Consider the following 23,122-nt stretch of genomic DNA (forward strand, 5'->3'; position numbering starts at 1 on the left):
GTCACAACACTGCCTCACAAACTTGGCTGCATCCAACTCGAGACAACTTTTCAGACCCTGGAGACAATCTTTCTCAGAAGAGACTAACGCGACAAATCTGGGGACTTTTTCTGACATGGGATTAACATTACCAGCAAGCAGCAGTTGGTTAATTTTGGTTCATAAAAAAAAAAAAAAAAAAAAAAAATTTGAACAGTCAATTTACATATCGAACACGAACCCCTCCCCCACATTCGAAGTAGGGTTGCACGGTATACCGGTATTAGTATGGTACCGCGGTTCCCTGCCGTTAAAAAGGATACTATACCACGTTAATTTAGTACCGATACTTAAAAAAATGTCATGGGTTGCGTCAGTGTGCGACCGTGGTGTTTGTTAGCGGAGGAGAGAGACACAGCGGCATTACAGTTGAGAGCCTGTCTCCCACCTCACGTGAAGGCAACACAGCCTTGCCTTGAACCAATGGTGACTCGTGAAAAGTGAAAAAAAGCTCTGCTTCATGTGGGGGCGTGTCGACTTTCCTCTCTTCCCTCTCTGCTCGCTCTCTGGCCACAGTCGTCCTCACTCATGGATTGTATAATAGAACTGGATAATGTCAGCGTGACGTCACCCATTGGGTTTTGATGGAACAAAATGAGGCTTGAATCTCCCGCTTCCTGCTCATCGTTGATTGGTTGAATGGATTAACTTTACACGGAAGTACGGGGAGAGAGGGCTGTTAAACACTAGTAGAAGAAGAAGAAGGAGGAGGGGGCGGCTGCCCCTAGCGGCTGCCGGGGGAGTTTCCGAATTTGTCTCAGGCTTGAACGACTGCCATCTTGTTGTTCGCTTCTGTTTGCTAGCTTGCTCGCTGGCTGGCTGGTTGCAGTGGTGAAATGGTCCAGGACAACAAATATAATAACTTTTAGTCCGAAGGTATGGGCGAGTAGGAGTCCAGCCAGCCGACCACCGTCTTGTCCGGGGCCTGGCCAAGAGACCATGGTGTGGTGTGATCCTGGTGCATTGTGCCTGAGTAGCTGGTGTGAGTCTCCAGCCTGCTAGCTGCTGCTAAGCCTCCACAAGGTAAACTGCTATTATACTTATCTCTGGGCAAACTCTAAAATTGATAACTGAGGTGGATTTGGTCGCGCACTTGGTTCTCTGCTATGTTGGACTCGTTGGACTGTTTGAGTGATGCTCATGTTTGTAAGCTAACGCTAGCTCGATTAGCATCGTGTGCTAACGTGTGAGCACCGTTATAGCCTACTTTAACTGAAATGTGGTGGCGTTATGTTATAGTAATTAATATTGCTAACATTGCCTGAGGAAGACCTACGTGGTTGAAACGCGTTGCGTTTTGTCTGCCCGTATAACTTTGAAGATATATTCTGATTTGTAACTGCCTGTACACAGATATATTACTTCGCATTAAATATTGCTATATAAAAATACTCCTAGTAGCTCCACCGTTTTTTCAATTTGAATACTTTTGCCTTTTGAGCTGCTTGGGTCCACACTTTCATTGATTTCCTATAGTAATTAATATAACACGGTGTCGTTTGTTTCTTCAAGGGATGGCCGTCGGAGTACCATGGTGGAGCAGGAACAGCACAACAGAACAGAGGCACATTGTCCCTTGGTCAAATTATTTGTGAAAATGAATGCTACGTTTTGATTCCCATGTGCATATTACTGTGAGAATATTGCTGATCATCAGTTGTTCAACCTAAGATATTGCAATAACATAAGCTAAATGCTGACAGATTTGAGACTTTTGATAGATTTACTTTGAGCCATTTGGTATGTATCTGCCAGTGTGTTTTTGTCAATAAACATTGCCAACAAAGAACCTTGTTGTGTAGGCTATGTGCTAAAGTAAATCATGTACCCGAATGTACCCCAAATCTCATAGAACGAGCCCATTATAGTTGTCTGGTCAGAGCAGGCAGGTTGTTAATAAGATGTGATATAAAGATATTTGATGTCGAGTGAACCAGCTTCGACCAAATGACCAGGAAGAATGAAGATGGAGAACCAACCGACTGCTTCAAATCAACGAATGATTTATATTTATTGAAATATGGTTATCTGTAACAATTCGACATAAACAAAGGCTACACCATGCAACATATATTTTGATATCATTCAAACTTAAAGAATGGTTAATTTTCCACCATGGTAGGCTGTACTGCTGTGAAATGGTTACCTATATTTGTATCAAGTGTTGCTTGGTAGATTATCTATATATGCCTAATTTACCAGTAGACATATTCGTGCAAGACCTTAGGCTATGTTGAGTTATATCGATCTGATAAAGTATGTTTTAAAATAAGGATAACAAATTGCTGAGCTTGGCGGATGCCTCAAGACAAGTATGTATCATTTTTAAATGTCCAATACCATACAGAAAAGCAAATTGAACAAACGACCAACAGCATTCAAGTCTGCAAAAACTTGTGATGTTATGTTACGTTAACATATAACCTTATGACGCTTACTGTATAACATGGACAGACCATTTAACGTTAGGCTACTTTACATACCGTTAGATAACGTTAAATGGTCCGCCATGTTATGAGCGTCACGTTACATGTATGCCATCTATACAGTTACGTGTGTCTACTAACATTATTAAAATATCATAAAGTAGCGCTATTTTCTGATAATTTGCTAAAGTATGACTTGCTATCTGCTAGCCATACTAGCCTTGTTTTGCTAGGTTTTCTTATTCGTGTACTTTCCGCAGACTAGATGCCTTTGCGGCACATTGCTGCCTCTAACGGGCGGAGGTATTACTGTTTCCCAATATCCGAAGTATATCGCCTATTTTCCTCGAAATGGGGCTATAATTAAAAAAATTGGAGCCTTGAGAGCATGAAAAATACTTGAAATTGTTTTTTCAGACCATAAACTCATTTGTAAAGTGTTTATTTAAGACAGAGACCGAGAGAGAAGTTGGCTCGTTTCACATAGAGTTGAATGGACGTTCAGGGATGATGTTACACAAGCTGCGCCCCCCACTGGCCATTTGAGAGTATGGCAACTTCCGCATTGGCCTCAAAAAGAGACTGGTGGCCTTGCCGACTACTACAGCACCCCGACACACAGGACAGACGCAGCGAAAATGGCAGCGGCTTCTTCTAGTCTTGCAAGCCGACCAACGCTTGTAGAAAAAGCAGATGCACGAAGCGAAATATGGAAATATTTTGCTTACGTTGCCGACAGCGAAGGCAAGCCCGTGGACACATCCAAACCAGTGTGTAAAAGGTGCTTCAACGTGACGCAAGCGAAAGGATCAAACACATCGAACCTGGCTAAACATCTTGCCGACAGGCACCCCGACCTGTTCAAAGAGTTTAAAGACCGACAGGTTAGCGAACGTGAACGATAAACATACATGCCCTCAAATAAGTCCAACGAGTATTGTGTGACAAGCGAACTTGTTTCACTGAAAAAGTTCGCTTGTCACAATAGCCTACTCGTTTACAGTGAAACACGAGGCAATGTGCTGGAGCACAGATCTCTGCCAAGGAGAAAGTCATGACATGTAACGTTTAGGGGAGGGGACATCAGATGACTGCATACCATGTACAATATTTAATAACACTATGGTCCTCAATGCCAGTGTTATTAAAGCTTTTACATGGTAAGCAGTCATCTGATCTCACCTATCCTAATATTTACAATAATCCCAATTATTAATGATATACGAATTCATTGTAAAAAACACCTAGCCTACACGTATGGGGGGGGGGGGGGGGGGGCTGGGAATACACCACATAATAAGCCTACATTTCAATAGCCTACATTTATGTGTGAAAATAATATATATTACTAGATTAACCATAAATCAGGCACTTCATGTTAATGAAGCTTAGGAGCTGCAAGTACAGAGTACTTTTTTTGGATAAAACAAATAGCTATAATAGTGTAGCAGCTGTGTGAAAATATATTTTATTTATATTATTTATAAGTTTAAACGGTTGACATTCCTTTAAAATATGTTTACAGGAGAGATTATGTTAATTTTACACTAGATAATAAAAGTTCTAGCATGTTCAGCGCCACACGTGGTGGCAGTACTACCAGCATGTAGTAAAATGACTACATGGCTGTGCATTACCTTGTTAAATCAATAAAATAAGTTTTAAGTTCCATGTTTTGTCCCCTCTATTTATTCCAATACTTTTCCTGATGTTTTAGTTTTTTGCCGTGGTATCGTTTCAGTATCGGTATCGAGATACTTAGGCAGGTATCGGTATCGAACTCATAATTTTGGTATCGTGACATCCCTAATTCGAAGTTGCATTCGAATTTCGAATGAAAAGTGACAGCCCTATAGCCTACTACTTTGAGCTCAGTACACAGCAAGCAAGCGGAGTATCCACTGTTAGCCAGGTCAGATAACGTTATCGTCGACAATGATGAGCACTTTCTTGTAAAACATACCTGGACTCCAACAAAGAAAGTTTCGGATGGTTTTCTCTCCTCCGAGGCAGCGCGAGCCATTAACGTTAATAAAGACCCGCAGACGTTAACGTAATTCCCTGGAATGCGAGACTTAACGAGCCAGTTACATGGCGTTGCATTCTTAGACATTGCCGTTTGCTTTTATTTGGTATGTTACATACAATTGGCTAAATTATTAGTTAATTCAGAGTTAGATGATATTGGAGCAGCGCAGCCATTTTTTATTTTATTTTATTATTATTTTTAGCCGGAAGTCGTAGGACGGCCACAGAACCGGGTCAAATGGGTGTGGCTACATAAGGTGAATAGAAGGAAGAGACATAACTTACCACAACGTAGAAATTTTGCATTGGGGCTAGATTGGGGCTAGACTTTGGGGACAGTTCTATTGAAGTGAATGGGTAAGTAAGTGATGTTTGTGTAGATGGGCCATTGTATTTAATTGAGCAGTATTCTGTCATGTGACCTGTATGCAGAATATAAATTAGATTATACGGGGACTTTTTATATAACTCACCTGTTTAGAGTAAAATAGACGATAGAAATTAGCGTGATTGACAGGTCGCCTGTCCACAGTAACCGCGCAGCTTGCCCATCACCGACCAATAGCAGGCGGAGCTGCGGCTCTGGGAAACCCCCCCGTCTCCTGCCGTCTCGCGTGAGCTGCGTAACGACCCCAAGATGGCGACAGACAACACTTTGCTTCCAAATGCGAGTCCAAAAAAATGATGGATGGCTTCGTCCATATTATTTATGTCAGTGTGCTGTACACATACTTCCTCCTGGCAAACACAGCACCCGTTGGTGATTGGCCACCTCCCTCCCATTCGGTTTACGTGCCCATGTGGCATATTTTATAGACTACAAATCCACGCCAAGAGGGGAAGAAAAATGTTGAACCGAGTAAGAAAACGTGCTATTTTTCTTCTGACCACGACTTTTCCAGGGAAGCATGAATCTTTTGTTCGCATCCGCGTCATCTATGAGGGGAGTTGGAGGCAATGATTCACATGAATAATTAGTGGAATCGCTCAGTCTCTCCACATCTCTCTCTCAGGTATGTGCTCCTTTAGGAGCTGCCGAGTTTCTCTGTTTGATCTAGTGCCTTTAGTTGACTGTGGCTTACACCTTGACGCTTTGGCTGTGCAGCACGTGTGTGTGTGAGCGAGTGAGTGTGAGTGTGTGTGTGTGTGTGTGTGTGTGTGTGTGTGTGTGTGTGTGTGTGTGTGTGTCTGTGCAGTACGTGTGTGAGCGAGTGAGTGTGAGTGAGTGAGTGATAGAGCTGGCTGGGCGAGATGGACCAAAACGTCATATCTCAGTGTTTTTAGGCTGAATGCCGATACACAATATATACTGTAGATTAGGCCTGCACGATATGAGGAAAATCTGCGATGTGCGATAACATTGTTCAATATAGCGATGACGATACGACTTGCGATAAATAAACAGATATTAAAGTATGCATATTAGCTATACAGTTCCTATGTCTTTCTGCTTTAATAATGCTAACATAGACCCCAAACATAGCCTATGCCCACTGAATCAAGAAATGAAATACACACCGACTCTAGCTGAAACTACACACAGCGTGTTTGGGCTTTGACAGAGGGGCGGAGTGCACTGTTGCAAGGGAAAGGTGTACGCTGGATTTACAACACAAGACAAAATGATCAGATGCTGAGTGGGAATGCATGACGCATGTGAATAAAACCACTTTTGTGATTCATTGCGTTTCAGGCAGTCTTTGCGACGTGTTTATTGCGCATGTTCATATTGCGATGACGATGAAAATACGATTAATTGTGCAGCCCCACTGTAGATCTCTGTATTTTCTACAAAGTGGGGTAAATGTTCAGTTGTAAGTCAAAGAGATGTCACAACAAGCACTTTTAGTAAACAAGCCTGTGATCAAAATATAATGCAAAGAGAGGGGCTCCTTCCCTGTTTTAAAATATCAGCTGCACTGCACAATATATCGATATATATAATAAAGAAGAAAATATATATATAAAAATAAATGTGCCTATTTTAAATCAAAATGTACGCGTTTTCCTCTCCTGCTTAAACTATATGGCGTGGGGTCGGAGAGTATGAGAGAGGAGCAAGAGCAGACATGCAAACACAAACGCTTATGGAAGAAAACCACTTATGTATTTTAAACGCAACATCAAACGACATCAAACGATATAAGCGGTATCGTCTCATAGCTATATCGTGTTTGAAAATATATCGATATACCTTAAAAAGTCCATATGCCGCACAGCCATAGTGAGTGAGTGGAGAGAGAGAGAGAGAGAGAAGACAGTGTTATCTTGGAGATTTGCAGAGACAGGCAGAGGTTTTACAGACAAACGGAGGACAAGTTACAGCACAGCGTGATTATCACAAGGGGAGCGAGGGGAGGAGGAGAAAGAGTGAGGCACAAAAGAGAAATAGACCTTCCCCGGCTTGTCCCTCTCCAGCAGCCCTCCCCTCTTTCCAGTGACTCACGGCACACAAATGAAAACAGACTTTAAGAAGAGAACACGAGAAAAAAACACTCTTTACTTAAGAGGCCAAGTGCTTCACCGTGGAACCCTGCGCAAACAGTGCTGCGCTGTCAGAGACACGGACTACTGTTACGCCGGCAAAGAAGTCCTCTCCGAGACGTGCTTCACTCACTGCCTGAAGAGCCACGGGCGTGAGTGCATATAGACTCTTAGAGGCTTTACACATTTAAAACCTGCTTTGTCGCAGGGTCCTACGCACTCACACGTAGGGCTTGCACACAGCAGAGTATGACCACCGCCATCCCCTCCTCCCCCCCATGCCTTGCAAAAGAAAAAAATAATTCCAAAAATCCATCTCTGTTGAAACATATGAGAGCTTTTAAAAGACTTAACACACAAACAATACATTTCATCATTGCCAGTAAAAAGCCAGCGAGCCCCTCCTAAGGACAGGGAGCTCCTTGACAATGTTTATAACAGACATCCAAAAAGCAGCTGAAGTCCACCAGATGTTGAGGCAGGCCGGGGCCCGGGCGAAGCCCCCCAGGCAGAATGAGGTCAGGTACAAGATCAGGTTTCTAAAAACCTCAAAGCTACAAAAGGGGGCAACAATGATTGTGATATACCTGTTCTGTTCTGTTGGGCCGCAGGGAAACTGGACACCGGCGAGGGCGGTGGGAAGGGAACCACTCATAGGCGACTGTCAAAGGGGAGCAGAAAGCCTAGACCTAATGGTACAATAGTTTAATGGGCTTCTCAGTGGTGGGATGTCCCGGGCCTTCTCCTGATGATCTGCAGTGAATCAGTCAGTAAATCATAGCTACTTGCCAGTTCAATGATGTACAATATTTCAACCCCTAGCCGGGTCGACTCGCATTCCCAACATAAAGTCTCGTTTTTCTGCCAGCAAGAAGAACCACCCTCAAACTCCCCGAGCAAATGATTTGCAGCTTTGGAGCTTTCATTTAAAAAGAACTATTTGATCTTTTGTGTGTTTTTTGTCTGTGTGTTTTTTTCTGCCTCCCTAAATCGGCCCCACAGCCAGCAGGACTTCTGCCATTGGCTTCTTCACGTTTTTAAATGTTGGTTTTTTGATGACCTGTTTTTAAGACATGGCATCACCTTGTCAGTCAAATTCACAGAGCCATGTGAGAAAGCCAGAGACCCGCCCCCAGAGAGACCCGCCCCCAGCTTTTCAGTTTGACGGGAAAAAAAAGACAAAGCAAGAGGGACCTGGGTTTTGTGTCTCGGGCGATTGTTTTAATATTAAAAGAGTCAAAGAGAACGCAGCACACGGAGGGATTGGGTCAATATTAGGAGACCTATTAAGCTAACTGGCGTTTGGAAAAGTGAGCTAAGTGTGAGTGACTGCCTCGTCAGTGGGAGTCTTGATGTAGGCCTTGGGAGTAATTAGCAGGGATTACAGCTCGTCTGGCCGGGACCCAGTACTGGGGTTTCAGCCCAAACACTCAGGCAAGTCCCTGGCTTCAGTCCCTCACCCCTCTCTCTCTCTCCCTAACCGCACAGTCGACAGTCGACTAACGACGATCGTGACTAGCATCGCCGCGGTCGCCTGCACGCTCGCCACGTCTTCGCAAGGCATCAATAATAAACCTTGGCTGCGTTACACACCTACATCATAACCACAACATTCCCTGGCTGGCGGGGGGAAAGCGTGCAGCGCCATGACTTCAGCGAGCGCACGGGGCGGCCTACTTCTGGCCAGGCGGCGGGGGGGGGGGGGGGGGGGGGGGGGGGGGGGGGGTTCACACTCCACCCCTGCAGTTTGGGATCAGAGCCCGTGGGCCCTTCGCCACACTCCTCACAGCTGGCTGAGTGACACCAGCGCGGAGGTGATCAACACAAAGGAGACACACCGCGGCTCAGATATCAGAGGGACAAAAAAATACAGCACCCAGCATCCCTCAGCACAAAAGGAAACCCGGCAGCCAGAGGAGCCCAACGATGGAGAGGGCCCGGGGGGTGGGGTAACTTATTAGAGCTAGTAAAAGCTTTGGCATGGGGGGAGTACCTCTGCCACAATAGCCAAACAACTGGTTGGTATATCGAGGTGTGATAGCGAAGCCTTGGGGAGATGTGTGCGAACAACAGACGACGTGGTCTCGTTTTGGCATCGACATCGTCTGGAAGACTTCCCGGCGTTCCCGCGCGGAGAGAGGCTGACGAGGGGGGAAGAGAGGAGAAGAGCTGGATCGAGAGCAGTGGGTTAAAATGCAAGCGGGGCCGGAAAAATACCGGTAAACCACTACGAAGCGGTGGAAAAAAAGAAGAGGAAATCACCGAGGGATGAGGAAGGAAGGAAAGACTAAGACTGAAACAAAACCTCCCAGAGGAGCGGCTGCACCGCGGGCTGAGGCAGAGGAAAATGAGCTGATCTGTCAGTCGGGACAGAGGGGAAGGGGGGGGAGAGAGAGAGAGAGAGACTGCCGACTTAACAGCATGCAAACAGGACGTGTTAACAAGGACTTTCAGGGGTCGCTCGCCCTCAACTCAAAGTGCGGAAAACCACAAAGCCAGATCCAGATTTCTCACACAGTTTGCCTGAGACAAAGTCCCACACAGAATCCACCATTATAGAACACGACCAAAGCTGGTAGATAGAACCTGCGGCGGGCCGTGCCAAAAACGCACGCACTCAGGATACTGTGAGGCACTACGGATAAAGCCCTCCGCCAACTGGCATATGTTGTGCTAGACAGACACGTGTGCTCAGTAAACGTGCGCTGGCAGAGACGGGTGACTGAGAGGAGCAGGCTATGTACATGCCTGCATGAGTGCGAGCAGATGAGTCACATTCATGCATCTAGCCCAGAGCCATGATGATACCTCTCCCAGATTCCCTCGGCCTGTGTCACACACACTCTCTCTCCCTCTCGGCTCGGTCGCTCGCTTCTCCTGGATCTTCAGTCAAACTCTTACAAAACTCTTTGCTCGGCTTTTTCTGTCAGTCAAATCCCCCCTTCTCCTTTCCTCTGTGTGCCTCGGTCAGTCCCTCCAGCGCCGGCTTTGTTGTCGTGTGTTCCCAGCTCCACGGCTCCCTGTGCGCGGGTCTTGGTGGTCCGGTGTGGAATGCGGGGGGGGGGGGGGGGGGGTTGGGGGGCAGACTGGCCTAAAAAGGGGGTGTTCAATTGTTCCCACACACTGCATCCACCCCCCACTGATCTGTCGCTCACTCGGCCATTGGAGAGGGGGGGGGACAGAGAGAGAGAGAGAGAGAGATGGAGTCGGGGACACTCGGCCGACACACACACACACACACACACACACACACACACACACACACACACACACAGCTATTGAAATGATGCTACACATACAGCATACCAAATGAGCAGAATAAGAGGAAAGCTCCACATTCCACAGCCCGAAAATGTAAAGAGGGCAACTTGAAGACCAGATCAGGTCTATGAATGACACAGTATGGTTGTATCTAGCAGATACGACCCAAGCCAGAACAAACACGGGCAGTTTGGGCACGGTGCCTGTCTGCACGGCCCACGTCTACCAGCCCAGACGAGCCCAGACGAGCCAGGCAGCACAACCCAAATGTTCTTATGTGGGCTGAGATAAGCTCATTTGTGTCTGAGCGCACGATAAGGCAGCTGTTGCTGGCAGAGCGACGCGGGACGCCACCAGAGACCCTGCTCACCTCACAGGAAACTGATAAGAGCAGCGAGGCACCGCAGAGTTGACAGGCACGTGTAGCGCCCCTCTCCCCCCCCCCCCCCCCTCCTCCTCCTCCGCTCCATCTAGCGGTCCCAAAGCAGACTCCCCCTGGCTTCACAAGACCTCAGCTTCATCATACCTAAACTCAATGATCCTGAAGCCTCGTCAAACAGCTACTGAGCAGACGTCACACAGAGCACTGGTTCCCAACCGTGCCGGGCCGCAAAGCATTTGCTGCGAGGAGGAAGCGGCAGGGAGGAGGGAGAGGGAGAGAGACTGTGTGGCATGGTCTGTCTGTGCAGACTGCAGCGTAGCTACGAGCTTACACCTTTCCTCAGCCCTGCGCCCACAACACACACGCACGCACGCACACACACACGCACGCACGCACGCACACGCACGCACGCACGCTCAGTGGCCTTGTGGTTTGAGTGTCCGCCCTGAGACTGGTAGGTTGTGAGTTCGATCCCTGGCCGAGTCATACCAAAGACTATAAAAATGGGACCCATTTGCCTCCCTGCTTGGCACTCCGCATCAAAAGGGTTGGAATTGGGGGGTTAGATCACCATATGATTCCCGAGCGCGGCGCTGCTGCCGCTCACCGCTCCCCCAGGGGATGGGTCAAATGCGGAGAACAAATTTCGCACACTCAGGTGTGTGACAATCGTTGGGACTTGACTTACTTTACACACGCACGCGAGGAGAGCTCATCAAACTGTGATGGTCCACTGACCAAAGAAGATGTGCGAGCTTGAGAAACGTCGCTCGATAGAAGAGGTGGGGCAGATAAAAGGAGACCTGACCTAACCAGGGGTCTGTGACTGTAGCCTAAATCAAAAAGAAACAAAGAACAAAAGCTCTCAGCTTGGCAGCATAGGATGCTTGTGAATGACAGTGGGCTGAAAAGTCTGTTTTACATAACATCTGGGCACTCTGGATCAAAGTCAAGGCTAAATATGATGAGATAACACAAAAGCACTGAAAACGTTGCTTCTACTTCCAACATCATCATCATCACATCTCTCCCACCACTCCTCGATGATGGGACAGTCTTCTCTTGTTGCAGACGGCCCAGGGTGACTTACAATGTGTTTATATGCAAGGTTTTATATCATGCAAGTTCATACGAGGAAAATACGCGCTGTGTCTCTAATATCCAATCCTGTGTGTGGCCCTCTGTGTATATTTGCATTTTGCACAATGTCAGTTCACTTGGAGCACTTGTAATGGAAAAGCCAACAATATGTAAGACTATTATAGAAATATGAAAATAGTCCAATGAAATATTTGTGCTCCTCAAATCAAATCAATGAGTAATTGTGGTTAATAGACCAGACCTGCCGATATAAAGGGGGTCATGATCATGTTGGCAGAGACAGTACAGGTCAGATGAAAATGAGTGCTTCAACAGCTTCAAATGTACCGTACTGTAGCTTAGCTAGCTAGCTAGCTAGCTAAGCTACAGTGGACTATCCCATCGCTCAGGAATGTTATCAGGAATGACCATGCATTCATTTCACTGGCTAACATCGGAAAACTGTCTCACAGATCAGCGACACACAAGTTGGCTTACACCTTTATGCAGCGTATAACCCTTGGAGCCAACGCCGTTGTCCTTTTATAGACTGACAGAAACTTTTTGAATACCGAAGATGATTTTGTAAACTGACTGACGGTCAGCAAGTAACTTGCTGTCATGATTTGTCTCTCGAAGAATCCAGTCGATTTCCACATGATTCAATTTAAATGTTGTTATGGCCGCTCACTCACTGCAGGCTGGTAGAAAGAAGTTGGTCAAAGTTGAGCACCTCAAGCCTAGCTGATACTGTCAGGTGAAACCTGGAGGTTAGTACAGCACGCTCAACACACTGAGTGATGCATGATTAATATATCTGGAAAATCCAAGGATAATGAGCTCTGTCTTCTGCAAACAGGTGGTGGGCGTCACGTAGAGCTTGTGCAGGGGGGGACGACTGCAGAGTAGGGACATGTCAATCCTTTTGTCACTTAGCGTTTCATTCCCTACGGGCGGAAAAACTCGTAATTCGCTCCTCTATCAGTTGAGGATCTCATTTCAAAGCAAGTAAAAAGACATCACTACAGCTTGTGTTGATATACTTTCTTTTCACGGTTTTAAAATGCCTGTTACAGGACTATGCACTAAAAATAAACCCAAACTGTTAAATACAGAAAAAAAAGTATGTCTTCGAAACCTCCATGTACTTCATCTTGTATTTCTTTGAAGCATTGCCGTTCATTACTTTTCAAATCCTGGCTTAAAACGTTAAATCTCAACATCTAGCCGAGACTTGAGGCGACTTCTCACTGCGATAAACACAAGTAGCATCTGGTCTCTACTAGTCCTCTCCTATGAAGCGTAACCGATGTGGGATCTTCCATAAATACATCACTGTCAAATGATATGATAACAAGCTGCTACTCAATATCACCTACACTATATTCTGTGTACTACTTTCTACCAGAACATGTCAGTACTTCCTCACCATGCTGCTTTTGATGCGAAGCTTACGAATAATCAACAAGGGGGTACTCAAGTTGTGAACTCCCAAACTGCAGCGATGGGGGACAGGTGGGTTGTATTGTTGGTAACACTGATGTTTGGGAATCTGTTGTCACACAACGGCAATGTCATAATGACTATAGGATCTTTAAACTATTTGTACAGATCTGTAAACGGCTTCTTATAACAATTTACAATTTCCCATTTAGGAGATGCTTTTATCCAAAGCGATGTACTATGAGATTTTTATACAGCAGAGGCAAGGATCTATTCAGGAGGAGAGGACAAGAGTAGTGTCATAAAGCGAAGTTCTGGTCCAACGGGACATCGGTGCTACTGTACGAGGCAATGCACAGACTGCATAGAGGGAGATAAAGATTGTTTATTACACAAACCATCAGGTGAGAAGGTGTTCATTAAAAGAGTAGCCTTTTCTTAAAGATTGAAAGTGACTCTACAGATCAGATAGCCTGACATCGCCAGGCCAATTTGCTAATGTGAATCAGTCTGGAAACTCTCGCTCAGTTCAATTTTGATTTTCAGGGGGCGTTCTCATCGAGTGCAGACCTCTGGACACAATTGGATAGAACTAAAACCACTAAAAGCTTGGTTGCTTTTAGTAGTGCTGTGCTCTCCCCTTTTTTGTGTACTGCTTGAGACATGTATATATATTTTTTTATTGTTGTACTATTTGTTTGTCTGTCCTACATGTACAATATGGTGGCACTCACTAACTCAGTTTCCCCCCTGGGGGATTAATAAAGTATTTCGTATCATATCGTATCAGATCAACGAACCGTGTCGGGTGCTCCTCTGTCAGTTATTGCATCAAACCCATCCTATATTAGATAAACGGCTGTGATTGGCCTGACCATTTTCAGGTCGGGTGGAAATCTGTCTGATTGGGAGTTTAGTAAGTTATCTTGGAGCGTTTCTATTAGGGAAAAAACAGCGATTCTGCAATTCTTTATGGAGCAGATCATTTTTAGAAACTAGTCATTGTGTTTCACATAAAACCCAGAAAGTCTTCTGTGGTTTCGTGAGGCTGACCTGTTGAGCCAAGCAAAAGCACTCGGCACACGGGTTTATTAGTTAATTATTACAGATGTTAAAATACTGGGCCACAGTCCCGCAGACCAGAGAGAGACTCAAATATTGGTCTTCCAGCTATAAAAGCCTGGACAGATTGCCTGCGTCCCAGTTCCCCCCTCTTATCTAATCTGCTGAATGTCACAGCAATAACACAACCTGTTATTTCCCAAACCCGTAACCATGCAGGGCGCGCAGCCGCCACCGGCCAAGGGGGAAGAAGGAGCCCTCTCACAATGCTGCTCCACTGCAAAATGTCTGGAGCTTACCGAGAGAGAGAGGCCAATGCGCTGAGGTCATACGCGCTTTGAGTTTCAGTCGTAACGCGCCGGCCGGACTGATTATGAGTCGGGGGATGTTCCTCGTGCTGAAGGCAGGGAAGATGACCCTTCTTCCCCTCTTCTCCTCTTTGATCCTTGCCATTGTCCCATACCTGAGGCATGACATCAAGCCAGACTGCCGGGGTAAACCAAAACACATTTTGCTCCAAGGGGGTTACAAAAGGAGAAGAGGTGCCGTTGCTGCCCGGCCCCGGAATGAGCAGCCGTTGACATGGCAGATACCAATCTGGTCAGTGTTAACCGCTCTGTTTTCTGGCTCTTTTGAAGAGCCTGTCCCTCTTGCAACTGTGCAGCCGCACTTAGGAGACATACCTTTTAACACGTATCACAGCATCAAATATAACTGCCAGAACAAAAAAAAAAAAAAACTCCCCTACCACAGACATATACACACACAGACGCATACAAACTGCCATTTACATTCTGTATGCTTACTGACAATATTATTCTGTCATCGTTAGGAGTCTGAGAGCCTCATTTATTTTCCATTAAAGTGAGGTATTCCACCACAAGCCCTAAACAAATCATCCACCAACTGACAAGAGATCTAGAAACCACGTCTTGAACTGTTTCCGCGTGAGGGGTCAAAGATTGATATTATGGGCTCCACATGGAATTTACCAACTGACTCTGCTCTTCCTCTATATCACTTCATGTTGTCTATGCTGAAGCGTTGAGGTTTCCCATTACAATTTCTTATTGCATTAAAACATCTTTATTGAATCTGGAGTTTGGCTTTAGTGGAGCCTGTCACTAATTGGAATGGTAACAAACATTGCTATCTCCGCGCCGCCAACAATAACAAAAGATCGTTGTGGTTACGAAAAGGCAGTTTTGAAATGCCGCATCTTCTCCACTAAGGCACACATTCCAGCGATGTGCGTTATCAGAAGAGGCGGAACAGATAAATAAATGGCTCTTCTCGTGACAGGGTTTGGTGGGCTGGAAAGAACCGCAGGAAAAAAGATACGTGTTCTTCAATAATAATAATATCTTTGCTGATTAATTGGCAGAGAGAAGGTACCGTATAATTTTTTATGTAGGCCTGCTCTGCAAGCAACAGACAGCTGCACAATTATGGTTAAAATAAAAAGCCCCCATTATTTTTGGTCAATATTGTGATCACAACTATTAGCCTCGCCCTCTAGCTGCATTTTTTGCATCATAACATTGCCAATACGCTGACATTCCATGATTATTCATTGTGGAAAACAAAGATATACATGTGCACACGATGAATTGTGCTGCTGATGACTGAAGCCTCACGTCCAATTCAATTTAAAACAAAGACTTGTTATGGTAAGAGGAGAATTAATGTTTGGACCCATCGCAAGGTGAAGAGGTAAAACTCTGACAAACATGACGGAAGATGTTTGATTAGATTGCACATCTGGAGCAATTCCTCCCCAGCAACACGAAGCCCTGTTCTGTGAGCGAAGGGCTTTGGTATCTTGTTTTTGCTTTTTGGAGACCCCCAACTCTCTTTGATGACAGTAGACCCCGTTGCTTTCTAGATCAATTATCTCAGTCTCCATCAATGACAAAGAGCTGCTCGTTGACGTTGGCCCGGGCATAGACCGGGAACCTATTGTAAGGAAAAGGCATGTCTGTATAGCACACAGACCTGCACAACACAACTGGCTTCATTTCAGATCCCTCATTCATGACCTACAGATCCAATACAATTAAGACAGACAAGTCGGGGTACTCTCAATGACGTTTAGCATCACAAAGACATACAGGCAAAAGACAGCCAACCTATAGGCTGAAGGAAAAAAGATCCCGGCCGCTGTGACAGTTAAGTCCAACTCAAATTGTAATCTTGATTCCATCTTGAATCTTGTAATGAGCCAACATGGCCTCAGCAGAATAGGACAGTTTTGAGCATCCCCAAAGTCATAATGAACTTTGGTACAAAATAAAGACCACATACAATTTGGTCACCGTTGTCAGTTGATTTAATGCTTTGGATATTTGGCAAATAAATAAATAAATAAAGTTTGGTGCCTACAAGGTTTAGAGTGAGAAAATAAGTGGAAAAACGAGCCAATAGCTGCTTTCACTGTGGTACAAACAATGACTACATAAAGACCTCTGAAATAGACCTATAGTAGGAAACGCGTTAAACAGAGGAAACAAGACTCCAGCGTGACAGTGACCATGCCTGGATCTGACCTACTTCAATGCATGAAAATAAGAACATCCCAAAGCCACTCCAAAATTGGCAGCCTGAATGGAGTGAACTTAAGGGTTTGAATATATATCTCTGTCAGAGAGTGTGTGTGTGCATGTTGATTTTAACCACTATAAAAATGAAAGGGAAAGGAGAGAAGGGAGGGATTTAAAGTATGCAGGGCACAGTGGAATTTCAAACCCCAACCCCCCTTCCCCTGCTCCCCTCCAGCCTTGAGTGTAAGCCCCCCTATAAGTTTCCATTACTGGAGTTTAACTGATTATTAGCTAAATGGATTCGCCTTCTTCTCACCTCCTTCTCACCATAACAGCTCCTATTTATTGCCAAGCGCTCTTCCTTGGCTCAAAACATCCTGCTATGGAAACCAGAGCAGGGACACTCTCCTACACAGAAACTGTTAAAACCACACACAAAAACAAAGACTATGCTAAGAAGACAGTATTAACTGTCCAGTTCCCAATGCACATGAGTGTTTACTAAATCACTGCGGGCAGCCCACACTTCATAGGCACAGCAGACACTACTAAGGAAGCTGTGAAATAAACACAGGCCTGCTTTCTGTCTGCCTGCTGCCGCCTTTGTATATTAATAACAGCTCTTATTGTTGTGAATTACCTCCAAGTATTTCCTAAATGGAGACTATATTTGCCCACCGGGGAGAGCAGGGAGCAGTTGCCAGCTGCACATTTGCCCGAGGAATGTCCTATCCCAAAATGTTGCAATGTAAACTTCCCTCAGATGTTGTTACATTGTAACTTTCCTGGCATTTAAAAGCAGCACGATTGCATATGATTAACTGAGTTTTTCCATGTAGGCTGTTACAGAGGCACAAACTGTGCCTGCACCAAGGTGAAGGTAGCAACCGTTTAAAGGAAACAGTCCAGGGGTTCCCAAACTTTTTCGTGTCAAAGACGCCTTAATACCTGGACATCAGGCTGTGTGGCTTTGCTGCATTTGGGAAGATTTTGTCTTAAGGAAAACCAGCTGAGACTTTTGCAGTTATGATCAAGTGCAGAGCTGCACAACTGTCTATACTGAAGGATGGGGATCTATAACAGTCTGACAATATGACAATGACCAAATTATCCCCTTCTCCATTCTCTCTTGATGAAATTAAAGTAGAGTTCATTTTGCTGAGGACCACCTGGAGACTCCTCATGGACCCCCTCGGGGTCCCCAGTCCCCACTTTGCGAACCGCAGCTCTCGGCTACATTGTATCAAGTTGGGAACAGGCCTGAGACACGGCAACAATTCAGACTCACCTTGTACTCCTTTGTTGGGAACATCGTTGACATTGAAGCCCTTGGAGCTGTAAGCAGCACGGACTTCATTGCAGTTTTTCGACTTGGACTCAGCCGAGACTAAAAACAGAACCACCGTGGAAACTGCGGAGAACACCAACATCGTCTTCATTGCGTCGGTTCAGACAACAAAAAAAGGTCCGGACACCAACAAAGTTTGGAAAAGATGAAAAAATATAATCGCCCAGGTGTAGATTTAAGTTAGGACAAAGTTTCAATAACTCCCACGTTGAGTTTCCTCATGGAGACGCACTGGTTTCTTTAGCGAAGCTGAACAGACACTTCATTCACACACAGGCAGCGGCTCTGGGTCCACCGCTCAAATACTTCGGCAGGAAAAAAATACACACATACACCGAAAATAACCTTACACACAGTTCAAAAGTCGCTCCGGTTTAAAGAGCGGGTGTTTGGGATAAATATCGAGTTCCAGACTCTGTCGAGAAAACATGAAGAAAGCAAGAAAACATTTGGTAAAAAAAAACACACACACTCACACACAAAAGTAAAAAAAACTTTTTCACAGGCAAGGATTTCAAGATCAAACTGTTGGTTCACCACTTGGGTTTCGACGAATAAAACGCGATAGGAGAGCAGACATGTGAAAGTTGCCGAAAAAGTTGTCCTTTTTTCTTTCTTTTTTTTTCTCTCCCCTAGTCTTCAGGACGCTGTGGTTTCTGTAGGACAGGACACTACACTGTATGCTACACGTACTGAGATCCAGATGCGAGTAGAAAAAGCCCCGGTGGACAAGCAGGACTCCGAGTTCCGGGGACAAAGACCCGGGAAGTGGGAATACCAGGACCGGAGTCCCCTGGAGCAGGCACCTGGGTAGGCTTCTCTCTCCCTCCCTCTCTCTCTCCCTCTCTCCCTGCCCTATGTCTAATGGCAAATCAGTGTAGAAAAGCAGGACTGGATCAGGAGGGGGAGCTGCACAGTAATATAGGTTTTAACTTGACAACATAAACATTCTAAATTGCCCCCAGGTAACTTCCTGTTGCAGTGTTTGCTAGTAGGCTACACAACTGACAGGACTTTACCTTAACACGAGAATCATGTGATAATGCTGACCTTCATTTTAGAGAATTGATCAAATACATTTCAGAGAATCTGGGGTTTTTCTAAGGAACACTGCAAGGAAAAAGGAAGTTTGACGACACAGACAGGAGGGTTTCAGATATACATTTGACTCAACTTTGCTATAGAAACGGATGTTTTCGTCTGGAGACTGGAAAAAACAGGGAACAGACACCACAGTTCCACTCTCAGACAGCAGACCCACCAGAGCCCCCCCGTACACACACACACACGCACGGACACACAGACACACGCATGCACACACAGGGCTGGGCAACATTATCCTATATATCAATATTGGGTATCATAACACTAGGATATGGCATAGTGCTGTCCATCCATGGTATATTTCCGCATCACAGATCATAACAGTAATAAGACATGTGGACCAGAAGGGCCTTCTCATGTCCTTCTCTCACTCTCATAACTTGTAGTGAGAGTAGTAGGCTAGTAGTGACAGTGAGAAGTAAACTACAGTGGAATCCACTTATTGATCATGGTTATTATGATCAACCGATTCTATTGATCAAAAAGCTATGGATGCGTTATAGATATCGGCAGTCATATCGTTACTGGCCAATGTTAAGTCCTTTTTTAATATTGGTATCGGTCCGATCAGCAAAATAACTATTATGAACTAATAACTATTATGTTATAGCAGTGTTTTTTTATTGACAAATTCCTTTCCATTATTCCATCATTTATTGAACAAAATCTTTTCCATAAAAATGTATTTGACTGAAGACATTTTTAATCAATCTGTTGTCAATCTGAGTTATTTTGAAAATCCTTGGATCGAAACCCCCCTAGCTATTATTATAACCAAGAACTCAGTTTCATTTTCCTACAGAAGGTTAGACTGTAGGCAGTGATGTGGTTGTGTTTTTAATGTGGCTGTAGTCAGTGTGACAAACTAGAAGTAAAGTGCAGCACAGGTGGACAGAGATGACAGACATGAAAACAATCACAACACAGATTACTGTAGGCTTGAAAATAACACTGCGGCCACACAGAACAATAGGGCTGTCACTGAAATTAAACATTTTTGACACACAAGCCTGTTAGTCAACTTACTGTTGTGCAACAAGATTCGTTTAAGTTTCTGTGTGTGTGTGTGTGTGTGTGTGTGTGTGTGTGTGTGTGTGTGCGCGCACACGCAAGCGCGCACGTGTGTGTGTATGTGTGTGTGTGTGTGTGTGTGTGTGTGTGTGCATGCGTGCGCACACGCAAGCGTGTGTGTGTAGTGTAGTGTAGTGTAGTGTAGTGTAGTGCAGTTTAGGTGATGCAAAGCTAGCTAATGCCATCTGCTAAACACATGCCTTTGTGATAGAGCATCATACTGGACAAATCCTTATCTTTTCTCCTTTTATCTCAAAACAGCAAGTTGATCAACAATCTCACTATACAGTAATATTCTCCCAGGCTTTACGACCTACTGTAAAGGAACAGCTCACCCAAAAATGAAAATTCTGTCATCAACTACTCGCCTTCACGCCAGTCAAGTTTGTCCATATAACACACAGGGAGGTTACAGCACAACTAACCAGTCACCACTGACTTCAGTTGTACTGTAGGCTACTGAAGTCAGTGGTGACTGGTTTTCTCTTGAGTTGTGCTGGAAACCTCTCTGTATTATGGACAAACTCTGTATGGACAAACTTCATCTGTGTTTCAACTAGTATGAGGGTGAGTGGACGGGGACAGAATTTTCATTTTTGGGTGAACTGTTCCTTTAATTATTCATTCTAAGTGTGTGTGTGTGCGTGTGTGTGTGTGTGTGTGTGTGTGTGTGTGTGTGTGTGTGTGTGTGTGTGTGTGTGTGTGTGTGCGTGCGTGCGTGTGTGTGTGTGTGTCTTCAAATCCCCCTCCTAGCTCTGTCTTCTAATGCTACTGAAAAACACAATTTCTACCGTTCTCCTCTGCTATTATTTAATTTCTATCTTGCATGATCTTCGTATAGTCACAGGAAAAGTTTGCTCACACTGTCAGGACATTGTGGTTCTAAACGACCTTTGCCCTCCTTACTTCTGGTTGCTTGTAATATTAGCAATCAAGAAATGTAAGCCCATTCTCTGCAGTTGCACTCACTATGTCACTGTCGATAAGAGCGTCAGCTAAATCAAGAAAATGTAAACGGTAAAGAGTCATCTCTATAAAAGCCCTCATAACCGAACATTTCATGGCCAGCCACGTCCATGTCTCTTATTTCCTCTCTTCAACCAGATCCATCCGTATATCATTATGAATCAGAACCTATAATTTAGACATATTTTCCCCTCATAACATCTCTGAGCCCAAATGTGAGACTATACAGAACTTGACGGGGTGCATAAATTGTTGCACACAGTGTTGTCCTGTGAACAAATCCCTGGTTTGATGTTAAATGTAATATTAAGACTTTTGCCCCCCCCCCCCCCCTGCATTTTAAAACATGCCTGGACTTGTGGGGAGCGCAGTGTCCATCTGTGTGTGTGTGTGTGTGTGTCTGTGTGTGTGTGTGTGTGTGTGTGTGTGTGTGTGTGTGTGTGTGTGTGTGTGTGTGTGTGAGTGCGTGCGTGCGTGCACGCGTCCATTGGTTTGGGGGTAGCACTCAGCAAAATGACATTCCTCCTTTTGTGTCCACATTCCACAGGCGGCTCCATTCATTCCGTGTGACTGCGGCGGCGGCAGGGGAAGCCAGGGGTTGCTGAGGAGCGGGAGGAGGATGCTGGAGCTGTGTGCCTGGGAGAGCGTGGGCCCGGCGCTGCTCTCAATGGGCCAACAAAAGGTACGAAAATGGTCCACTGCCATGGTAATTAAACGTGAATGAGCTTTGAACGACATGACATGTTTCAAGCTTTTCTCTCTGACAAGAGGAATTCCAACATCCAGCTTGGTAAAAATTGGACTGGACTTGTGAGCCCGTATACAAATATAAGGGCATGGATTATATTGTTATTTTAATTTATATGCACCGCTTGATGACCCCCCCCAAACGTACCCGAGCCGGAACGTCTTCATGTGCGAGCATGAAATGCTCGGCGTAAAAATACATATTCATAGGGAGTCAATCACTCAGGCAGAAAATTTGACAATTCCTCATAGTCAGCTATTCTCACTGTTCCTGCTGACTAACATCAAATTGACCTTTCACTCTCCTAATGTGTGCTGTTTCAACATTGCCCCAATATTACCCTAAGAAAACATGAGAACTCTGCATGTGAATGGGCCTGTTTGCCCTTTCTCCAGCCTCGCATTAACATTCAGAGTACCCCCCCCTCCGCCCGGTCCCCCCGCCCCGTCCTGGGTCAGCTGCCTGGCTGCTCTCTCTGCAGCCAGCGTTTGCTCATCTCCTCATAATCAGCCTCTCTTTTCCATCTTAAAGCCTGCGATCCAGTTCAGGAGAGAAAGGCACAGTTGGATAACAAATGCTGTTTTATTTGGATCTGGGGAGAAGAGGGTGTGAAAAGTTACAGCAGGGCAGATCAACGGCGGCTTGAAGTGTGTTTGTTTGCGGTGACAGGCGTGTTGCGTGTGCAGCTAAGTGATGGCCCTCGTTAAGGGAACTCAAAGCCCTTAGAGTAAAAGTCGACGGGCTTTAATTGAGACGAAACACAAACAATTTACGACTTAAGGCACCTCATTTGGTTTAATTGTGGACAAGTGTCTGTCACCTGGAGAGTCCCGGGGCAAAAATAACGGGGGTTCGAGTCGTGAAGACGCCCCGCAGAGAAGTGCCGAGGAGAGCTGAGCGGTCTCTCTTCTGCTGAGACTGAGAAATAGAATACCAGAGACAAACTACAGACATGATTCAAGTGCCGCTTTGAGGGTCGGTGAGCTACGAGCGCAATCTAGAGACACATAAATTACATGATTCATGAAGGGCTTTGAAGTGGATCAGAAGGTGAAAAAGCACATACAGTACCATATACTGTAACATTGTGTGTCCTATTCATAACCTCTGTGGCATGTCATCCCTTTTCTATTTCTCCGT

At 45.2% G+C, this 23,122-nt stretch overlaps 1 protein-coding gene across 1 annotated transcript in view; it reads right to left on the bottom strand.

Moving 5' to 3' along the window:
• The window catches only part of gpc4 (glypican 4), a 52,955-nt gene extending 34,222 nt beyond the window's left edge, over positions 1–18,733 (bottom strand). Inside the window, 1 exon segment of the mRNA XM_083651855.1 lies at positions 18,034–18,733. Within this exon segment, the coding sequence (XP_083507981.1) occupies positions 18,034–18,184 (151 nt within the window). The 5' untranslated portion in view covers positions 18,185–18,733.
• Positions 18,734–23,122: the final 4,389 nt, after the last annotated feature.

The sequence above is a fragment of the Poromitra crassiceps genome (genome assembly GCF_964638095.1).
Source record: "Poromitra crassiceps genome assembly, chromosome: 15".
Classification (NCBI taxonomy): domain Eukaryota; kingdom Metazoa; phylum Chordata; class Actinopteri; order Beryciformes; family Melamphaidae; genus Poromitra; species Poromitra crassiceps.